Source organism: Lepus europaeus, chromosome 17, assembly GCF_033115175.1.
Source record: "Lepus europaeus isolate LE1 chromosome 17, mLepTim1.pri, whole genome shotgun sequence".
NCBI classification, from domain to species: Eukaryota; Metazoa; Chordata; class Mammalia; order Lagomorpha; family Leporidae; genus Lepus; species Lepus europaeus.
The window spans coordinates 34465126-34486257 of NC_084843.1; the positions used below are offsets into that span (position 1 = coordinate 34465126).

General features: G+C 41.6%; 1 protein-coding gene across 1 annotated transcript in view; it reads right to left on the reverse strand.

Annotated features, from left to right (window-relative positions):
- The window catches only part of LOC133776223 (cytochrome P450 2C14), a 41452-nt gene that overhangs the window by 12874 nt on the left and 7446 nt on the right, over positions 1-21132 (reverse strand). Inside the window, exons 4-7 of the mRNA XM_062215027.1 lie at positions 19913-20073; positions 15586-15762; positions 5535-5676; positions 1808-1995 (exon numbers count right to left, since the gene is read on the reverse strand). Of these exons, the coding sequence (XP_062071011.1) occupies positions 1808-1995; positions 5535-5676; positions 15586-15762; positions 19913-20073 (668 nt within the window). The remainder of the gene's footprint in view (positions 1-1807; positions 1996-5534; positions 5677-15585; positions 15763-19912; positions 20074-21132) is intronic.

Genomic DNA, 21132 nt, shown 5'->3' on the forward strand with positions numbered 1-21132 from the left:
TGGACATTGAGCGAGAGAAAGAAAGAGAGGAAGGTCTTCCTTTTTGCCGTTGGTTCACCCTCCAATGGCCGCCGCAGCCAGCGTGCTGTGGCCGGTGTGCTGTGGCCAGTGCATCCCGCTGATCCGAAGCCAGGAGCCAAGTGCTTCTCCTGGTCTCCCATGGGGTGCAGGGCCCAAGCATTTGGGCCATCCTCCACTGCACTCCCGGGCTACAGCAGAGAGCTGGCCTGGAAGAGGGGCAACCGGGACAGAAATCGGCGCCCCGACCGGGACTAGAACCCGGGGTGCCAGCTCCGCAGGTGGAGGATTAGCCTACTGAGCCGCGGCGCCGGCCTCAATGTTTGTCTCTTCCATTGAGGAACCGTGTTTTTTTTTCCCTCTTCATTCTATTTGTTGAACTCTTTTACTTAGAGTAGGGTTAACTATATAATCATTAAGTATACTGAAAATAGAACTTTGTAAAAATTAAGAGTGGTAATGCAAGGAGGGGAAACAGTTGGAGCATGGTGGGAGGGATGTGTTCCTATGTTCCTACATCTGTATATGTGAAATATATGAAACTTATATAACTTAAATAAAATATTTAAGAAGTCCCAGGTTTTAGTGTTGTAACATTGAGGATGAAAGATTTCTAGTGCTCCATTACTAAACAAAACCTTGGGGTGCGGGGGGTGCAATTAGTCAGCATTTAAAATACGTACATCCCATATCAAAATACCTAGGTTCCATTCCCAACTCCAGCTCCTAAATTCAGATTTCTGCTAGTGCCCAGCCTGGCAGAAGTAATGACTCACACATGTGATCGTGTTCCTCCGACACACATGGGAGGTTTGGATGCAATTCCAGCTCCATAAACCAGTCTTCCCAGGCATTACAGGAAGTGAGCCAGAATATAGGAATTCTCTCTCTCTCTCTTTTCACTCTTACTGTCTCTCAGCCTCTAAAATATTTTTTAAAAAGACAGACAATATAAGTATTTCAGAGATGAGAGGACCCCAGAGAAGTAAGCTGACATCTACAGTCAATACCTGACTGTCTGTATTTCCAGTCCTGAATAAAGTCAAGTGGTGTTACATCAGTCTGTCTGCCTAGTAAAAGAAAGATGAACCTTTTCTAGAAGACGAACCTCAGAAGAGACTGAATTTTTTCATATGTTATACCTAGCATTTAACCAATGCATATTGGGTACTCTGTAGACAGAACTAATGGGCACAATAAGAACAGAAACACTGTGCTTAACCCAGCAGTTAAGACACCTGCATCCCACATTGGAGTATCAGGGGTTAGTTCCCAGCTCCACCCCCCGAATCCAGCTTCCTGTTAGTATATATCCTATGAGGTACTGTTGATAGCTGAAATAGTAGAGTCCTTGCCATCCATGTGGAAGGCATGGGCTACATTCACAGCTCCCAAGTTCAACACAGGACTGGCCATTGCAGGCATTTGGGGAATGAATCAATGGTTGGCACTTTTAACACTTATTTAGAAATGTAAGCACCTAAAAATAGCAAAAGTATTTTAAAAACAGAACAAAATTTGTAAGGCTCCAGAGATCAAGATTTGTTATACAGGGGCTGGCACTGTGGCATAGTAGGTTAAGCTGCACCCATGTGGGAGCCAGTGTGGCAGGCAATGGTTTCAACCACTGTGCCACAATGCTAGCCCCTATCCAGTTTTTAATAACCTCAAACCACAAACAGAAGAAAGCCTATTCAGCTACCCAGCATAAGAGTTTTGTGCTGCTCTCATATTGTACCAGCAGAGGAAACAAAAGCATAGATATGCAGTGCAGAAGAGATAAACTTACCTTGGGGATGAAGTAGTTTCTGAATTTAACGTTACAGGTTGTTGCCCGGGGCACATTGTTGGGGACAAGGTTAATGTATCTCTGGATCTCATGTATCACAGCATCCGTGTAGGGCATGCGGCTCCTGTCCTGCATGCAGGGGCTCCGGTGTCTGCCAATCACACGCTCAATCTCCTCCTGCACTTTAGCTGAGAAGACACAAGTAAGAAATCTTGGAATAGGAGAAATGTGGCACATTTCTCATAGCTGGTGAAAGCTAAGTGAGGCATGATGAAGGTATCCAAACAGTCCTAAATGATCATAGTACACAGAACCTGCAGAAAGAATCACTGTGTTATAGACACAGGTGAAGAACCTCAAAAAGTTCATGGAAAATTCTTACTATGAAAGACTATGCATGGATTTCAATTTTTTCTATGAAAATAACATCTTTTTAGATATACACATATTTATGATTACACAGTAATACATTGATTTCATTCTCTTGATAAAACACGAATCCAATGATTTACATAAAATAGTAAAATGTAAGTAAAAATTTTAAGTCCCACTCTGTACCAAAAAATCTATATATAATCTTATTCAACCGTTATAACATCCTTGTTTTTGTTTTTTTTTTAATAAGATGTATTTATTTATTTATTTAAAAGTTGGAGTTACAGGACGGTGCCGTGGCTCACTAGGCTAATCCTCCACCTGTGGCACCGGTACTCCAGGTTCTAGTCCCGGTTGGAGCACCGGATTCTATCCCGGTTTCTCCCCTTCCAGTCCAGCTCTCTGCTGTGGCCCGGGAAGGCAGTGGAGGATGGCCCAAGTGCTTGGGCCCTGCACCCACATGGGAGACCAGGAGGAAGCCCCTGGCTCCTGGCTTCAGATTGGCACAGCACACCAGCCGTAGTGGCTATTTGGCGGGGTGAGCCAACGGAAGGAAGAGCTTTTTCTCTGTCTCTGTCTCTGTCTCTCTCTCACTGTCTAACTCTGCATGTCCAAAAAAAAAAAGTTGGAGTTGCAGAGAGAGTGGGAGAGACAGAGAGAGATGGAAAGAGAGAGAGAAATAGAGTGAGATCTTCCATCCACTAGTTCACTCCCTAGATGACTGCAACATCCAGGGCCAAGCCATAGCCTGGAGCCAGGTGCTTCATCCAGGTCCCCACTTCCAGCCCACCTCCCTGCTATTGGTTTGGTTAAAGCAGTAGAAGATGGCCCACACGCTTGGGCCCCTGCATCCATGCAAGAGTCCTGGCTGAAGCTCCTGGCTCCTAGCTTCAGTGTGGTCTAGCACTGGCCATTGTGGCCATTTAGAAAGTGAACTAACAGATAAATGATCTCTCTCTCTCTCTCTGTAATTCTTTCAAATAAATACATAAATCTTTAAAAATAAAATAAAAGATATTCTTTTTTAAGGCTGAATAATGTTTCATTGTATGTGTGTTACGTTTTCTGTATCCAGTAAACTGTTGATGGGCATCAGGGTGGATTCCATATTTAAGATATTATAAATAGTATAGCAATAAAATAGGACTTTTGGATATGCTGGGTCAATTTCCTTTCAACATATACTCAAATGTGGAATACCAGGATCATACAGTATCGAATTTTAGACTTCTGAGGATTGCATTCACATTTTTAAATAATGACTCTAATTCTTGTTTTTATCTATTTTTAAAAATTCTAAAACTTGCTAGTAAGATATGAGGACAAATCTCTCCATCACCACCTCATACAAAATATGCAAAGATACCCGCCTATAGACACACATGTACATTATGACTCACAGTAAATTGATTATGGATAAGACAATTATGATCATGTTTCATCTTTTTGTACATTCATGCTTAGAGTGTTAATTTTAGGGGCCTGAGCTGTGGTGTAGCAGGTAAAGCCACTGCCTACAGCTGGCATCCCCTATGGGCATCAGATTCAAGTCTTAGCTGCTCCACTTCTGATCCAGCTCTCTGCTATGGCCTGGGAGAGCAGTGGAGGATGGCCCAAGCCCTTGAGCCCCTGCACCCATGTGGGAGACCTGGAAGATACTCCAGGCTCCTGGCTTTGGATCAGCCCAGCATCAGCCATCTCCTGACTCTGGCGCCCAAGACTTTCTCCCATTTGGTTTCAGAAACTTGCATGGAACACAACCTCTAGTATCTGTCTGAAAAAGTGAAAGCAGAGAATGAATTATTTGTCAATTTGTAGGTCTCAAAATACAACAACACACAAGATGAGAGCTATTCGAGGATTCCAAGGCCATTCTCATACTCAGTCTTTGTATATGAATTCATTTGTCTCTGAATGGTTTTATTATTTACCTTTTAATCCTCGTATTCTGAAATTCCATAGCCCTGCATCTGGGGTGGGTATTTTCATTTCATTCAGTTTATGGGCATTTGGAGAGAACTTTCTATCTTGGTGGCAATAAATGGATGTCTTTACATTGGTGCTACTCTTTCTCTACTGTTTACATAGGGCTGGGGGGGTAAAGGAGCAAGACGTACAAAGTGGCTAAGGGCATCCACGTTCCAGGGGACTTTATCTGCCCTGCACCTCCCTCCTTCCCTGGCTCTGACTGATGTCCCTGTGCTGGGCCTCTTAGGTTCAGTTTCTCTGGAGAACGCATCTCCCTTTTCCATGGGAGAAAACAGCTCTCAGATGAGTTGAGATGAGGATGGAACCTGGAGTGGAAGAGCCTCCTGTTTTCTGCTTTATCCTCTCTATACCTTCTGGGACTCTCTCTTCTTCCCAAGGGTTGGGGGGGAAGTGTGGGGGCACAGACTGTCTGCTCGTTCAGGAAGAATCTTCTCATGGCACTTAGGCTGGAACTTCAGTCTCTACAGACTGGGTACCACCCCTCCATCTGCTCCGTGTGCTTCCGATGTACAGTGAAGTACTTTAACAGGAAGAGGAAGAATTCTCATCTGTAATTAACTTATCATCACTCCAATGGATTTCACACCAGAAAAACATAATCTGAGTAGTTAATCTGATGCATGGAAACAGAACCTGCTTAAAGGTAAATAAAACAAATACTTTAAAAATGGTTTGTAGAAGATAAAAATATAGGCGAATGCTTTTCTGGACTCAGATTCCTGGATTCATGAATTCCTTAGGCACAACTTCTGCCAAACTGTGTACAATTTCCTTACAAACTTAATCTCTGAGTATAATTCCCAGAGTGTGGAAATTTCTCAGGTTACCTCCTCAAATTTCTAGCATATCTTCTATATTTCAATAAATAAACTTTCAGTCATGGGTTGTGCTTGCTCCAGTGTAAGAATATGACATTTTCAGAATAATGAGAGATCTGTAAAAAAAAAAAATCTACTATTCAAAGTGTTCTGTTCTTCAGGAAAAAAACAAGCAGATAGTCCCAGGTCAGTTCATGATGTCTGTGCCTGCTGCAAACCCCTTCCCATGGAGCCCAGACAACTTATCTAGAGTATGAGGTTGTGCTTGCTTCAGCAGCACATATACTAAAACTAGAGTATGATGTCACCAGCCCAGAGTTGTATGAATTTTACTACTGCTCACACGATCCTCACTGCTCTCAGTCACTATCCCCTATTGTGCACATTTCTCTCATTGGTACCCATTGAACACAGTTGTACAAATTATAGCTGCTAGCACAGAATTTCAATGATGAAGCTTCTCTAAGAGAAACAAGAGGGAGAACACCAGCACTGGCTTCCCTACACCTGCTGATATCTGCCTTGCTCATTCATCATGAACATACCTGTGACCTCTGGGTGCTTCATCAGGAGCAGGAGTCCATACCTCAGGGTGGTGCTTGTGGTCTCTGTTCCAGCAACAAACACATCAGTCACTGTGATCATCAGGTTTTCAGTGGTAAATTCAGACTGTTGGTTGTGCTTTTCCTAGGAATTATTTGATATTTTGCCAACATATTTCATCACAATTGATCTAAAAGAACTCAGGTTTCTGTAAAGACTACCAAACTTACAAAGTGGAAAGGGCAGTATTAAAACTATCTCAACTGCATGGAACTAGAGAACATCATGGTGAGTGAAAGAAGTTAGACATGGAGAGACAAACATTGTATGTTGTCACTCATATATGGAAGCTAAAAACAAAACAAAACCAAAAAATTTCAATATCAACCAAAAAAAATGATGGGAAGAGGCAAGACAAATAGAGGGATTTTTATTTTAAAAAAGTAAGGGAGGGGCCAGCGCCTTGGCTCACTTGGTTAATCTGCCCTTGATGCTGGCATCCCATATGGGCTCCAGGTTCTAATCCTGGTCACTCCTCTTCCAGTCCAGCTCTCTGCTGTGGCCCGGGAAGGCAGTGGAAGATGGCCTGGGTGCTTGGGCCCCTGCACCTGCATGGGAGACCAGGAAGAGGCACCTGGATCCTGGCTTCAGATAGTGCAGCACTGGCCATAGTGGCCATTTGGGGAGTGAACCCATGGAAGGAAGGCCTTTCTGTCTCTCCCTCTCATTGTCTATAACTCTACCTGTCAAATAAAAAATAGTAAGGAATACTCCAACATTGTGGCATAGTGTGTTAAAGCCGCTGCTTGAGATGCTGGCATCCCATATGGGTAGCAGTTAATATCCTGGGTACTCTACTTCCAATCCAGCTCCCTACTAATGCACCTGGAAAAGCAGCAGAGGACGGCCCAAGAACTTGGACCCCTGCATTCTTGTGGGAGACCTGGATGAAGCCCCTGGCTCCGTTCATTGGCCTGCCCCAGCCCTGGAAATTGCAGAATAATTGAGAAATGGGCCAGTAGAAGGAAGATTCTCTCTCTCTCTCTCTCTCTCTCTCTCTCTCTCTCTCTCTGTAATTCTGTCTTTCAAATATAAATAAACAAATCTTTTTCTAAAAATAAGTAAAGGAAGCTTGGTGTGGTCCATCAATGATGACAAGTATTTCATGCTAATATGGGGGATGTTAATAGTAGGAAAAGTTTGGTGCGGTTTAAAGATTCTGGCAAATATATCATAGTAATATAAGATGTTCACAACAGGGAAACCTGACCATGAAGTAATGAGAACACTTATACTACTTCACAGTTTTTGTTTTGTAAATTTAAAACTATTCTAAGATTAAAAGTTTTTTTAAAAAAAATACTATAACAATAACATGTATGGCAGAGAATGTAGATTAATTCACTGTGCGCTTACTCCTCATGTAGGATCTCTGTCCTTAATGTGCTGTACATTGTGATTTAATGCTATAACTAGTACTCAAACAGTATTTTTCACTTTGTGTTTCTATATGAGTGCAAACTGTTGAAATCTTTACTTAATATATACTAAACTGATCTTCTGTATATAAAGAGAATTGAAAATGAATCTTGATGTGAATGGAAGGAGAGAGGGAGCGGGAGAGGGGAGGGTTGTGGGTGGGAGGGAAGTTATGGGAAGGGAAAGCCATTGTAATCCACAAGCTGTACTTTGGAAATTTATATTCATTAAATAAAAGTTAAAAAAAATACTATAACAATAACATGTATGGCAGAGAATGTAGATTAATTCACCCAATCTTCTTTTCTTTAACTGATTATCCCTCACTTGCCTCAAAATTTCACTTCCAAGCCCCTTTTCTAGTTGTGTTGGCCAACTGAAATGCTTCTCATCAGTAATATTAGAAGTGAGATACACCTCCCTTAGGATATACCCCATGTGAAGAGATAGATAGGTCTGGGCCTCTTAACTGACAAGGCCTAAAGCCCACCAGATTATTATCAAGCCCCTTCTATCAGGTTCTATTTGCCTCTCAATCAGAAAACTTCATTGTAGCTTAGACAGCACCTTTCTTAGCTTCTCTAATAATGACTCTGTCCTTTGTTCTAGGCCCTGTCTAGTGCACTTGGGCCTCATTCCTTTGTAATCATAACCTCTACTCTACCACCAATGGCTCTACTCCCAACCTGTGTGTACTGATGGCCCTCTTCCCCACTTAATGCTGTATAATTGTTCAAACCTGGTAAATGCCACTCTTAGGATCATTGGTTACTATCCTCACTCTCTCTTTTATGACCTTGTCTAAATATGATCAGAGTCGGCAAACTTGGAAGGCTTCCATAGCCTTGGCAACTCATGACGACAGCCTAGGAAGGTTACTGGCGCCATAAACTAGAGTGTCAATTTGTTGGGTCAACAACAGGAGCCACTGTGCACTTGCTCCTCATGTGGGATCTCTGTCCTTAATGTGCTGTACATTGTGATTTAATGCTATAACTAGTACTCAAACAGTATGTTTCACTTTGTGTTTCTATGTGGGTGCAAACTGTTGAAATCTTTATACTAAATTGATCTTCTGTATATAAAGAGAATTGAAAATGAATCTTGATGCAAATGGAAGGGGAGAGGGAGCGGGAGAGGGGAGGGTTGCGGGTGGGAGGGAAGTTATGGGGGGGGGGAAGCCATTGTAATCCATAAGCTGTACACTGGAAATTTATATTCATTAAATAAAAGTTAAAAAAAAAAAGAAGTGAGATACTGATGTCACACCCTCTTTTATCCCTATTTATCAAAACAGATGTGAGTATATGACAGGGGAGATGGCATAGATGTCAGTTAGGAACATGAGTATTTCAGCATCACTGGAAAGGAACATGGACTAAGTGTGGTGACAAAACAAAAATGCCAGGGGGCTGGCACTGTGGTGTAGCGGGTAAAGCTGCCACCTACAGTGCCAGCATCCCATATGAGCGCCAGTTCGAGTCCTGGCTTCTCCATTTCCAATCCAGCTCTCTGCTATGGCCTGGGAAAGCAGTGGAAAACGGCCCAAGTCCTTGGGCCCCTGCACCCACATGGGAGACCCAGAAGAATCTCCTGGCTCCTGGCTTCAGGTCAGCACAGCTCTGGTTGTTATGGCCAAATGCTACATTCTCAACAGGTGGAAGACCTTTCTCTCTCTCTCTCTCTCTCTCTCTCTCTCTCTCTCTGCCTCTCCTTCTCTCTGTGTAACTCTGACTTTCAAGCAAGATAAATAAATCTTTGTTTATTTGTTTTTATTTTTATTTATTTTTTTTTGACAGGCAGAGTGGACAGTGAGAGAGAGAGAGACAGAGAGAAAGGTCTTCTTTTTCCTTTGGTTCACCCCGCAATGGCCGCTCCGGCAGCACGCTGCAGCCAGCGCACCATGCTGATCCGAAGCCAGGAGCCAGGTCCTTGGGGCCCTGCACCTGTGTGGGAGACCTGGAGGAAGCTCCTGGTTCCTGGCTTCAGATTGGCACAGCTCCAGCCATTGCAACCATCTGGGGAATGAACCAGTGGGTGGAAGACCTCTCTCTCTCTCTCTCTCTCTGTCTCTGCCTCGCCTCTCTCTCTCTGTCTCTGCCTCGCCTCTCTGTAACTCTGCCTTTCAAATAAATCAACCAATCTTTTTAAAAATAGATTTCTTTATTTTGTCAGAATTAGAGAAAGAAATGCTCACCACAAAAAAAAAAAAAATCAACTATTTAGGAATAAATTTAACCAAAGAAGTGAAACATCTCTACAACAAAAATAATAATAATTAGAACCAAGACTAGTCCTCCTGTCTTATCAATGATCCTCATGGAGAAGCAATGGCAAGTTTGGGAATGGCTGTCTCCATGCTTTCAACCTCCAGCCCTTGTCCTCCAACTGGTCTTTGCCCCTCCCCATCCTGTACCAATTTTACCTTAAGAATAGCAAGGGAGTGGTGATCCCATCCTTCTGAGCTCCCTGTTTACTGCAAAACAAATTAGGTATCCCACCCTTTGATGGCTCTTTTGTTTTACCACAAGCAAGCCAGACAGGAAAATCATGTCTTTTGACCTCTACTCCAGTGCACCTTGGCACATCAACCCCTGGCCCACAGTCACCTTTGGGAACTGTGGCAGCTGCCTGAACATTTGGTTCACAGGCAATCCCAAGTGGCTGATTGTTGACTAGGGCATCATTGGCCTAAGTTGTTCTTAGGATAAAAAAGCAACTGTAACTAAACATTGAGTTTGAAGGAATTTCTCTCTTCGAATCCAGGAAGATTGCTGCCTTTAAAAATATTACTTCATGGGGCTGGCGCTTTGGCGCAGCAGGTTAACACCCCGGCCTGAAGTGCCGGCTTCCCATTAGGGCACTAGTTTGAGTCCTGGCTGCTCCACTTCCAATCCAGCTCTCTGCTATGGCCTGGGAAAGCAGTGCAAGATGGCCCAAGTCCTTGGGCCCCTGCACCCACGTGGGAGACCTGGAAGAAGCTCCTGGCTCCTGACTTCAGATCTGCGCAGCTCCGGCAGTTGCAGCCAACTGGGGAGTGAACCAGCAGATGGAAGACCTCCCTCTCTCTCTCTGCCTCTCCTCTCTCTGTGTAACTCTGACTTTCAAATAAATAAAGCTTTTTTAAAAATTAAGTATAATAAATAAAAATATTGCTTTCTAACTACTGCACTTATTTTGCAATTTGTTTTAACAGGTTTCCAATGATAGAGCAATGGGTAATCAGTACTCATTATAGCCCCTAAAGTAGACTTTGTAATCTTTGGTTTAATATCATTGATTTATAGCTAGAGTTTTATAAAAAGGGTGGAATTCCATATGAATGCAATTTTGGCCTTAATTCAGATAGAGATATAATACAATATCATCATCTTAAGTCATTTAGGTATAACTGCTAAATACAAATTGGGAAACAGCAAATGAGATAAATGTGTCTAAATGTAAACTTTGGTACTCTCAGCACCTTAAATTCTACAGAAAAACTATTTGGGTTTGCTAACAAACATATTTTCATAAATTGTCCATGAAAAATAGTTCAACATTGCTTAAAAGTAACTAAGGCTGAAATTTGATGTGTTACCTTATTTGAAAAATGTATTTTTAGTTAGAATCTGATCCTCTATTAAATCAACCAGGTTTTTGCAATACATATGTTACTAAATATTTTTAATTGTCTTAAAAATCTGTTTAAAACCTGTAGCATACCCTTTTGATAGTTTTGTTTAATTGGTGACTCTCTGTTCAGTTTTCTAGCCAGCTCCAGTAAGCTATTCTTTCTTCCCTAGTTCTGACTCTGTTAAAACTGTTCCAAATTGTGGGAACAATACACAAGCTCTGAAATTGAAGATTTTATTTCTAATTTTTGGAACAACCAAAGAGACACAGGTTTTGTGTTATGTTAAAATAATCTATTATGTTTTCTTAATGTCTCTGTTAGTTTCTAATTGTTTACAAACAGCTGAGTTTCTTGTTAAGAGTTATGATTTGTGGCTGGCGCCGTGGCTCACTAGGCTAATCCTCCGTCTTGCGGCACCAGCACACCGGGTTCTAGTCCCGGTCGGGGCGCCGGATTCTGTCCCGGTTGCCCCTCTTCCAGGCCAGCTCTCTGCTGTGGCCAGGGAGTACAGTGGAGGATGGCCCAAGTGCTTGGGCCCTGCACCCGCATGGGAGACCAGGAGAAGCACCTGGCTCCTGCCATCGGATCAGCGCGGTGCACCGGCCGCAGCACGCCAGCCACGGTGGCCATTGGAGAGTGAACCAACAGCAAGGGAAGACCTTTCTCTCTGCTCTCTCTCTCACTGTCCACTCTGCCTGTCAAAAAATAAAAAAAGAAAAAAAATTTTTAAAAAAAGAGTTATGATTTGTTTGAATATATGCTTATTCTAAAACATTTGAGTGATCATCTTGCAACAATGATCAAATCTGGTTTATATTATGTCATCAAGTTAAGGGATCCTATTTCAACCAGATATTTTAAGCCTTCTTGGCATCCTTGACAGGCATTCAAAAAAAAAAAAATTCAAAGTTCCAAAGAATTTGGACTTTGATATTTCCAGATGGGCCCCTGGAAATGTCAAAGGATATATGTCTCTCATCTTGTGGAGACAACAACTAATCAGGCTATTTGGATTATATTACAGGTACTGTCAAGATGTGAAGTGGTGCTAAATTTTAAGTTTTGATAATATAAAATGCTACTAATACAAATGTCTGAAAGTTAAAAAGTCTAATGATATTGTGTTACCAGATGTGATGGTTGTCTTAATGAGAAAGGCCCAGAGGCCTAAAAGGTTGAAATGCTTTGTAAAAGCCTATGGGTGCTTTCAAAAATACTGTGTGGAGTAAGCAAGTGCCTCTTGTTGGTTAATGAGTTTATAATTTTAAATGTGTCTATTTAAAGTCTTTTGTCATCCACAGTTTTGTACATCAGATATGCTACTCATAAAAACTAAAACATTGTTGGCTCTGTGTTTAGCTGTCCTTCTATAGGTTCTGATGGACTTTACCCAGCCACTCCTATTGTATTCAGTACTTTGGGATGGCTCTGTAAGCAGGTGAATCCAATAACGCACTACCGGTTCCAATGGAGAGAAAGTATGGTTAATTCAGGTTACCAAGAGCAGAAAGTAATTCAAATCAATATGTAATTTTAAAAAAGTTACAGAGTTAAGAAGCTATTACTGAAACTGCTTTATTGTTCTATCTTGTATGTTATGTTATATGTGTATACATACTGTATGTTTACATGGGAAAATTTACTAAGAACTCTGTTTTAATTGGGTTATAGATAAAGATTGTCCATAAATTTAAACTGCCAAAATTAATCAAAGATAGATTTTGAGTCATGTGACCTAAATCTCTATATCAGATGTTTAAAATTTGTTGGTGAAAAGAAACTAAAAATGTTTTTATATGTTTGTCTTTGAGTTTGCTGGTCAAACAAGCTACACTTGTTAGATATTTAAGAAATGTTTCCCAATACATGTATTCTTTAAATTTATAGAAGGCATTGGACTTTCTAGTAATGGTTTCATAAGTTGTCATTTAACGACTGAAATTACTTGCTAAGTTTTCATTTCATTTTGCTATTGTCAGTAAGCGATCTGTGACTTGCTCCCTCATTTCTCTATTCTAAGCCTGACCTATTCCCTCATTTTTCTATTCTCTTCAAGATGGGAAACTGACTCTATACTGAAGAACTCTCCAAGATGTACAATTTGATCTTAGATCTTATAAAAAGCAATGGCTAACATTTTCTATTATAATAGCATAGCCAAAGGGAGAGCTTAAATTATAATTTCACAGCTAGGATTACTTTGCCATTGGCACAGAAAACAGGCAAAACCTCCCTTTCAGACCAAAGGGAGAGAAAGTTTTAAAGTGAGGACATAGCTTTCCTCTTGGGCATTGTCTACCTCAAAAAAATCACTATCAGAACATGCCTGTGACAATAGACTTCTAGCTTAGGCCACAGAGTTTAGAGATGGGACTTGAGCACTCCTTTGACTTGCATTCTCTTGTCTGCTTTAACAAAAACCGGGAAGAAAAGAAAGCTAGGCATCAGAAGCAATGTAAAGAAAGGTGGCAGGCCTATTAAAGGCTGCTCTGTACAGTGAACTGCCCTCAAGGAGACCCAACAGGCCAGTCCACTGCAGTGGCTTTCAATGTGGAAAATACTCACCAGAGTCAGCTTATGAAGAGCCCTGGCAGCTCTACCAGCCAAGAGTTGGGTCACTGGAGATGGAATTGCCCTGGAGTCCAAGGACTTCAAGTCAGAGCTACAGGCCTTGCTGGCTCTAAGCTGAAAAACCCTTCACTCAGCCCTGCTGCCAAATTAACCACCACCACTTAGGGGACGGCCAAGTAGGGTCAGTAACATTGCAGGCAGAAATGTAAAGTTCCTGTTAGAGATGTCACCTGCCTTTACCTGGCCAGCTTTTCTCCCAGACCAGCTAGGTAATGGAAGTCAACAGGGTGCCATTCCCCAAAGAGGTTCAGGTCGCCCTTAGGATGTATCCCATGTGAAGAGATGGCAGGCCTGGGCTTCACAACTGGCTAGGCCTTAAAGCCCACCAGATTATTACCAGGCCCCTTCTGTCAGTTTCCTTTTACCTCTCAATCAGAGAACTTATTCGTGACTTAGACAGCACCTTTCTTAGGGCCTCCAACAGTGACTCTTCCTTTGTTTGGACCCTATCTGGTCCATTTGGGGCCTCATTGTAATCATAGCCTCTACTCTAACATCAATGGCTGTATTCCTGACCAGTGTGTATTGATGGGCCTCTCCACAACTTAATGTTTTATGATTGTTCAGAATTTCTCTGCAGACAAACTCTTCTATCCACAAAAAAATGAGTGGCCTTTCAGTCTTGGTTGGGATCAGCTTTAAATTACTTCCTCAAGCAGTCTTCACTAGGGTCCAGAGACACCCCCGCCCCTCATTTCCTCTCCTCTATGAAGTCCTCTCATTACTTGGTTAATGCCACTCTTAGGATCATTGGTTGCTATTCTCACCCTTTTATACTACCGTGTCTGTTTAAGTGTTTACAGGAGGTGATAATGGAATAAATCAAGGCCTTCACCAACCTGGCAATCAACCAAACACTGCTACAGGCATATACTCAGCTCCCCACCTAGGAAACAGCAGCTTGAGACATCACCCCAATGCAGCAGAGAGTACCTCATTGCCCCATGTCAGCAGGAAGGAGCTCTAAAGGCAGACCATCATCCCTCTACCCCTCTTATACTTTTGGGGCTAATGTAATCCCATACAACTCCTGCTTTATAAAACACAAAAGGGGGAAATGTTAGTAAAATGGTGCACTCCATGTGGCGCCATCTATGCCTCACTCACCATCTTAGGCCCTGGCCCACAGGCTTTGGTCCTAAGCCCCATGACCCAACCTCCTGTGTTAGCTCCACCCCCCCCACCCTAATGGAATTTGCTCTCCTCTCTCTCTTTTTCCCTCTTCACCCCTTCCCTCCAGTCTGTCAGTTTTCCCCACTAATAAATCCTTTCCCCTTTCAAAAAAAAAAAAAAAACTAGAACTACACGGGCCATCTGATCCAGCAATCCCACTACTGGGAATATACCCAAAAGACTTGAATACAATATATCTAAGAGATATCTGCACAACCATGCTCATAGTGGCAGAAGATAGCTCAAATACTTGAGCCCCTGCCCCCCATGTGGGAGACCCAGATGGAATTCCAGGCTGGCCCCATCCTGCCTGTTGCAGTCATTTAGGGAGTGAACCAGAGGGTGAAAGATCTCTTTCTCTCTCTCTCTCTCCCCTCCCTCTCCCATTCCCTCTTTCTCTCTGTCTCTTTCTCTCCCTCACTCTGTGTAACTCTGCTTTTCAAATAATTTTTTTTAATTTTATTTTATTTGATCTGATAGGCAGAGTTACAGAGAGAAAAAAGTCTTCCATCCACTGGTATACTCATCAAATGGCCACAGTAGCTGGAGGTGGCCAAAACAAAGCCAGGAGCCAGGAGCTTCTTCTGGCTCTCCCATGTGGGTGCAGTGGTCCAAGCACTTGGACCATCTTCCACTGGCTTCCCAGGCACATTAGCAGGGTGCTAGATCAGAAGAGGAGCAGCCAGGAATAGAACCAAAAACCATATGGGATGCCAGCACTGCAGTTAGAGGCTTAACCTACTATGCCACAGCACCAGCTGGTCAACTAACTTTTTTTCATGAAACCTCCAGACATGCAGGAAACCTAGCTAGATTAAAACCTTGATTCCCATTCTCCCACAGTCTGTAGGATATGAACATGATTACATTCAATATATGGCTTGATATTTTTAATTTTTTAACTTATTTGATTTCCATATTAACTGAAGTGTGCATATTCTGTGTATCCTCAGATAATTATTATTAAAACACAGCCCATATATTCTAGCTGTTTAACAATTCATTTTAACTCTTCTATGATGCTTAGTCAAGATCCATAAGCACAGCAGGTACTCATAGTGCTGGCCACATATTTCTTATCTGAACATTTGGATAGTCTCAACAAATACAGAAACTATCAATAATCCACAGAATGCAAATAAATAACATTTTACCTGTTTCATTTTGATCAGGAAGCAATCAATAAAGTCTCGAGGGTTGTTAATGTCCAGAGATTCTTGATGTTCTTTCATTTTATCCAAAATATAATTTCTTACATAAGCAGCATTTTTAAGTACTATTTTGTGAGTCCCCGGGAGATAATCCATAAGAATTGGAAAAATATTGCAGACCTTAAAAAAATAATTACTAAATTAAGCACATTTATTGATGACATATACACAACACAACACACAAACCTCTGCTTTAAAACTATAATAAAGGAAACATTTCTACTTTCAGCAGCAGCATTTGAATGTTTAGATAAATTAATCCTTGGTGCTGACAGAGAGGTATAAAGTAGAAAATCTTGGCCCCATGATCAAATATGACAATAATCTCTTTTCTCATTCATTTCTCTCATTATTTTATGTCAGTTCTCATTTTTATACATCAACTCTTCCCTACAACCTCAAAATATAGACTGGCATGAATTGTGATCATTCACATTCTGTAGATGAACACAGAGGGAAGGAAGGCTTGGCATCTATCCCAAACCAAACATTTTGTCAGTTAACCCTGCTTTGTCAAACACTCCTACCCATTCTGAGCTTCCTAGTGGCACCTGTGCCCCCAAACATTCAACCTCCCTGACATTCCTAATTAGGATATCTCAGCCAAAGAATCTAAGGAAGAGTTCTCTAAGGTGAATTGTACACAAGCATGTGGGTGGCAAAAGCTTTTAAACAAGAGCCTGGGATCCTCATTTAGGAGCTTGAGCATGCTGTTGGGCAATCACCCAAGGATTACCTGGAAACTGGGCTTTCAGGTTTGATGGGAAAACCATCAGCCAAGGGCTTGAATTCCAGCTCCATTTCCAGACATTTATATTCTGTTCTCAATAAAATAAAGATATCAGCTCTATTTCCCAGGCATCTACTCCATTACACTACAATATGGACAAGACTGTAGTGTCAAATATTCACTTAGCAATGTGACAAAAATGTCACAACAGATGGCTCAAAAGTACAATTTCCTGAAAAAAATTTTGAGAAATCAAGCAAAACCAGTCTCAGTCAACATTACCAGAACTCTAGACAACAGTCAAAGGTTTAGAACAACAACAGAAAGATAAATGAAAGAAAAAATAAGTTTAAAATGGTAGAAAAGCATTGTGACATTTTTATTTGCCATTGTTCTATCTCCCTCCTTGAATTGATAGTGATCTTGGCAAGGACAGCCTTGTTCCTAATGAGATTCTGGTCCATGGTTCCAGAAGAAGAGGTGGTGTTTCTCTGTTCTAAACCTGTCTGAGAACATCCTAAAGATCATACAAGACACTTGTCACTTTTTAATCTAATTTGGAATTCACTCAGGGTGGAAAAGAAGCAGCCATTTCTTCAAAATCTTATAAGGCAAATAGACAACCTAGAGCAAAATATTACAATTGAGATACAAGATAGAGCACTAAGATCCAGGGAAGAAGAGCTAGGGAGAAAATAACTTAGACAATTAGGGCATTCAAAAGTGCCCCCATATACTGAGAAATTCACGAAACTACAAACATATACTGGACAGACATAGACTAGGAAAAGAACTGAGGGATATATTAAACTAGAGCTGGGTGAGGAAAATCCAACCTGAATATGGAGGTCCATGATTCCAAAGAAGCAGAGAAACTGCTAATAGTCTGATCTTTGAAACCACAGATTAGAGTTTAAGGAGACGTTCTGAGAAATGGGGAACTTTCCAAGATTGTGTGTACTCAAAGAGCTCCAGATGAAAGGCTCCAGAGGCTTTGGTTTCATGACTTACTCTTGTGTGCAAGAGGCAAATGCAGCAATGTGTGCTCAACCACACAAGGTTGAAGGGTGTGGAGTGGAACCAAAGACAGCTGTTTCTAGAAAGGGGCTCATAAAAACCTGATGCCCACCTAACAGCGAAGATTTTTGTTGGTGGTATTAAAGGACACCCAGAAGAACATAAGTTGAGAGATTACTTTTAGAAGTATGAAACTATTGAAACCATAGAAGTTAGTGAAAATAGGCAGACTGGAGAAAAGAGATGATTTGCATTTGTAACTTTTAATTGTCTTGACCGAGTTAATAAAATTGTTGTTCGGAAATACTATGTTATTAGCTGGCAGAGTTGTGAGATGAAAACTATATATTACAAAACAAGAGATCTAGACTGCTATTGGATCATCAAGAGGCCATGAAGGGGGATTTGGCAACTCTATGGGTCATGGAGGAAACTCTGGAGATGGTGGAGGTAATTTTGGCCATGGTGGAAATTTGGGTAGAAGTGGAAACAATTGTGGTAGAGGTGATGACAGCAGAGGATATTATAGAAACAGTTATGGTGGATACAGTGGATTGGGAGATGATGTTGGTGGTCCTGGTTGTAGTAGCAGAGGAGACTATGGTGGACAAGATACAGAAATCAAAGGGGTGAAATTGATGGAGGAGAATATGATGGTTACAATGAAGGAAGAATATTTTGGAGGTAACTATCATGGTGGTGGGAACTACAATGGTTTTGGAAGTTTTAGTGGATGGCAGCAATAGAGTATAGAGCCATGGAAGAAGGCGTTTTTGAAGGAAGTAACTTGGGTAGTGCCTTTGGTGGTGGTTATGGAGTTGGTGGTGGAAGTGGTGGATCAGGTAGTAGAAGGTTCTAAAAAACAGCAATAAGGGGCTATAGTTCTTAGCATGAGAGTGCAAGGAGTTATAGGGAAAGTTGCAGGCTAGTTTGAAACAGTCATCCCAGGTGCATCAGCAACAATAAAAACCTGCCACAGAAGGAACAATGACCCACAGTCAGAAAAGTCACTGCAGCTTAAACAGGAAACCTTGTCATAGCCACAATTTGCCGAAAGTTCAGCTGTTGATTAATGCAATGTAGTGCCAATTAGATGTACATTCTTGAGGTCTTTTAACTGTTGAAGCTTTGTCATTTTTTTTCATTACATCAAATATATTGCCCTGTACATGGTGAGAATACAGTCAGGAATAAAAAGTAAAGGAATTTTTAACTTTTCAAAGAAAAAATAATGGAGGAGCAGGCACTGAGTATAGTGGTTAAGACGTCACATGGGACACTCACATTCCTTATTGTAATGCCTCTGTTCATGTCCCAGTTCAACTTCTAATTTCAGCTTCCTGCTAATGCAGGCCCTGCGAGGCAATAGGTGATGCCTTATGTATTGGGGTCCATGACACCCACAGAAAAACTTGTGTGTGGCCTATGGTCCTGACTTCAGCTTGGCACATGTCTGGCTGTTGTGAGCAATTGAAGAGTGAATCAGAGGACAGAAAATCAGTCTTTGGCTGTCTCTGTCTTGCCCATTCTCTCTGCCATTCAAGTAAAATGAAAGCAAATGAATTTTTTTTATTAAAGAAAATGGGAGCTGGTGCTGTGGTATAGAAGGTTAAACTTCCACCTGAGCACTGGCATCCCATATGACACTGGTTCAAATCCTAGCTGCTCCACTTCTGATCCAGCTCTCTGCTAATGAGCATGGGGTAGCAGCAGAAGATGGTCCAAGTCCTTAGATCCCTGCACGTATGTGGGACACCCAGAAGAAGCTTCTGGCTCCTGGCTTTAGCCTGGCCCAGCTCCAGCCATTGCAGGCATTTGGGGAGTGAACTGGCAGATGGAAGATGTTTCTGTCTCTCTCTATATCTCTGCTTTTCAAATAAATTAATTAAATTAAAAAAAAAAAAAGACTTGAGAAAACCCTGAACTTTCACCTGCGATGGATACCTGGGTTCAGTTTAATTAACAAGTAAAGCATGAGATGAAAAATGCCCCAACACAGCTCCTTTCTTTCCTCTTTCTCTCATTCTTTCTTTTCTCTTTCTTTTTTCCTTTCTTTCTTTCTCCCTTTATTTCCTTTGCCTTCTCTCTCTCTCTCTCTGTCTCTGTCTCTCTATCTCTATCTCTCTCACATTCTTTCTCATTGTATATATGTCTCCGTCTCGTTCTCATTTTTCACTTTCACCATAAGAGTAATCTCTGTCAAAACCAGCTGAACACAAGCTAAGGGAGCAGAGATTCAGAGACCACACAAGGCAAACATTTGTACTTTTTAGAAATAGTAAAGTCACTAAAGAAGTAACTACAGCCTATATAAGAAAAGCATGGAGAAGGGGAAAAGGAGCCACTGGAAAAATAAAAAGAAAACAAAAAGGAGAAAGAATTAACTTCCAGACAAAATTCTATGGACCGTGCTGTGAAGTGAGTGTTTGAACAGCGGAGAGACTACACAACAATGTACAATTCTGAGCTCATCAGTGAAAGAAGGAGAAATGTTTTGTCAGAAACAGAGGACCCTGGTCTCACCTGTACCCATGGGGAATTTGAAAGCCTGAAGTTTTCATTGAATTTTCCCATCAAGGCAAGGAAAGTCTGATCTCTATAATCAAAACGGTTCTGGAAAATCACGGAGCAGATCACGTTGCAGGGAGCAGCGCCCAGGATAAAGGTGGGATCACAGGGAGAGCCTGAAGAATGGGAAACACTTTTAAACACTATCAAAACATCCATACAAGATTTTAGCCTTTGAACTAACAAGCAGAGGTAATTTTAGGATCTAAAATAATATTTACATGCAGACTAACTGATCAGCAAAATCTTCAAAGTGCTTAGAACAACAATACTCTTTCCATTCCATTCCGTTTTCACTTATTTAATAATAGTTTTCTGGCTTCTCCAAAAACATCGAATGCCAGAAGAAAGCATCACTGCTTCTGGATTCCAACCCTAGGTCAAGGTTATTTTGGAGGGTAGAATCTTATAGGTCTGAGCCTCATGACTGACAAGGCCTTGAAGCCCACCTGATAATTTTCAAGCCCTTTGCCTCTCAATGAAAAAACTTGCTCAGGGTTTGGATACTTTTCTTAGGGCCTCTATCCTCGGTTTTAGATCCTGAGAGTTAAAATGCTTGTTAGATTTGTTTTCTCCAGACTAAGAAAAACATAAAATTCTAGGTGGCCATGCACATGAAACCTCCAATGGAAGCAGTTTCTGCAAGCTGGCACTGCATTCCCCTGGAGAAGATACCTCCTGCTGAGAAGCCACCTCCTGCTGAAACCCTGTCTTAGCACCTTTCCAGCATGAAGCAGCCAGAGGGATCATCTTCCAGTCCCTCCTAACAGATGTTAGAGTTTCAATCTTCGGGAGGTGGGAATGTGAGAAGTCAGATGGGGATCCCAGTGGAATTTGGGGTGTAAAATATTTGCTTCCTCCACCTAAATGTTCTCTTTAGCAAGAACAAACAGGCTGCCCTCCTTCCTTTGGAATCTCCAAATTTACCATAAGAATAGCAAGGGAGCTCTTCCTGAGCTCATAGTTTATTGTGAAAACCAGTTACCTAGGTTACATATCCCACCCTTAGCTGGCCAGACAGGGTAGAGAATTGTCAATGAGGTCTTTCCATGGTTATTGTCCCTGCCTGGTAACTGAATGCCAATCTGATTGTCAAGTTCTTTTTCCTTCAGAAATTGTACTTAAAAAGCCCACTGCCACCAGCCCCTTTGGGTTTATTCTCCTGGAAGCCACCC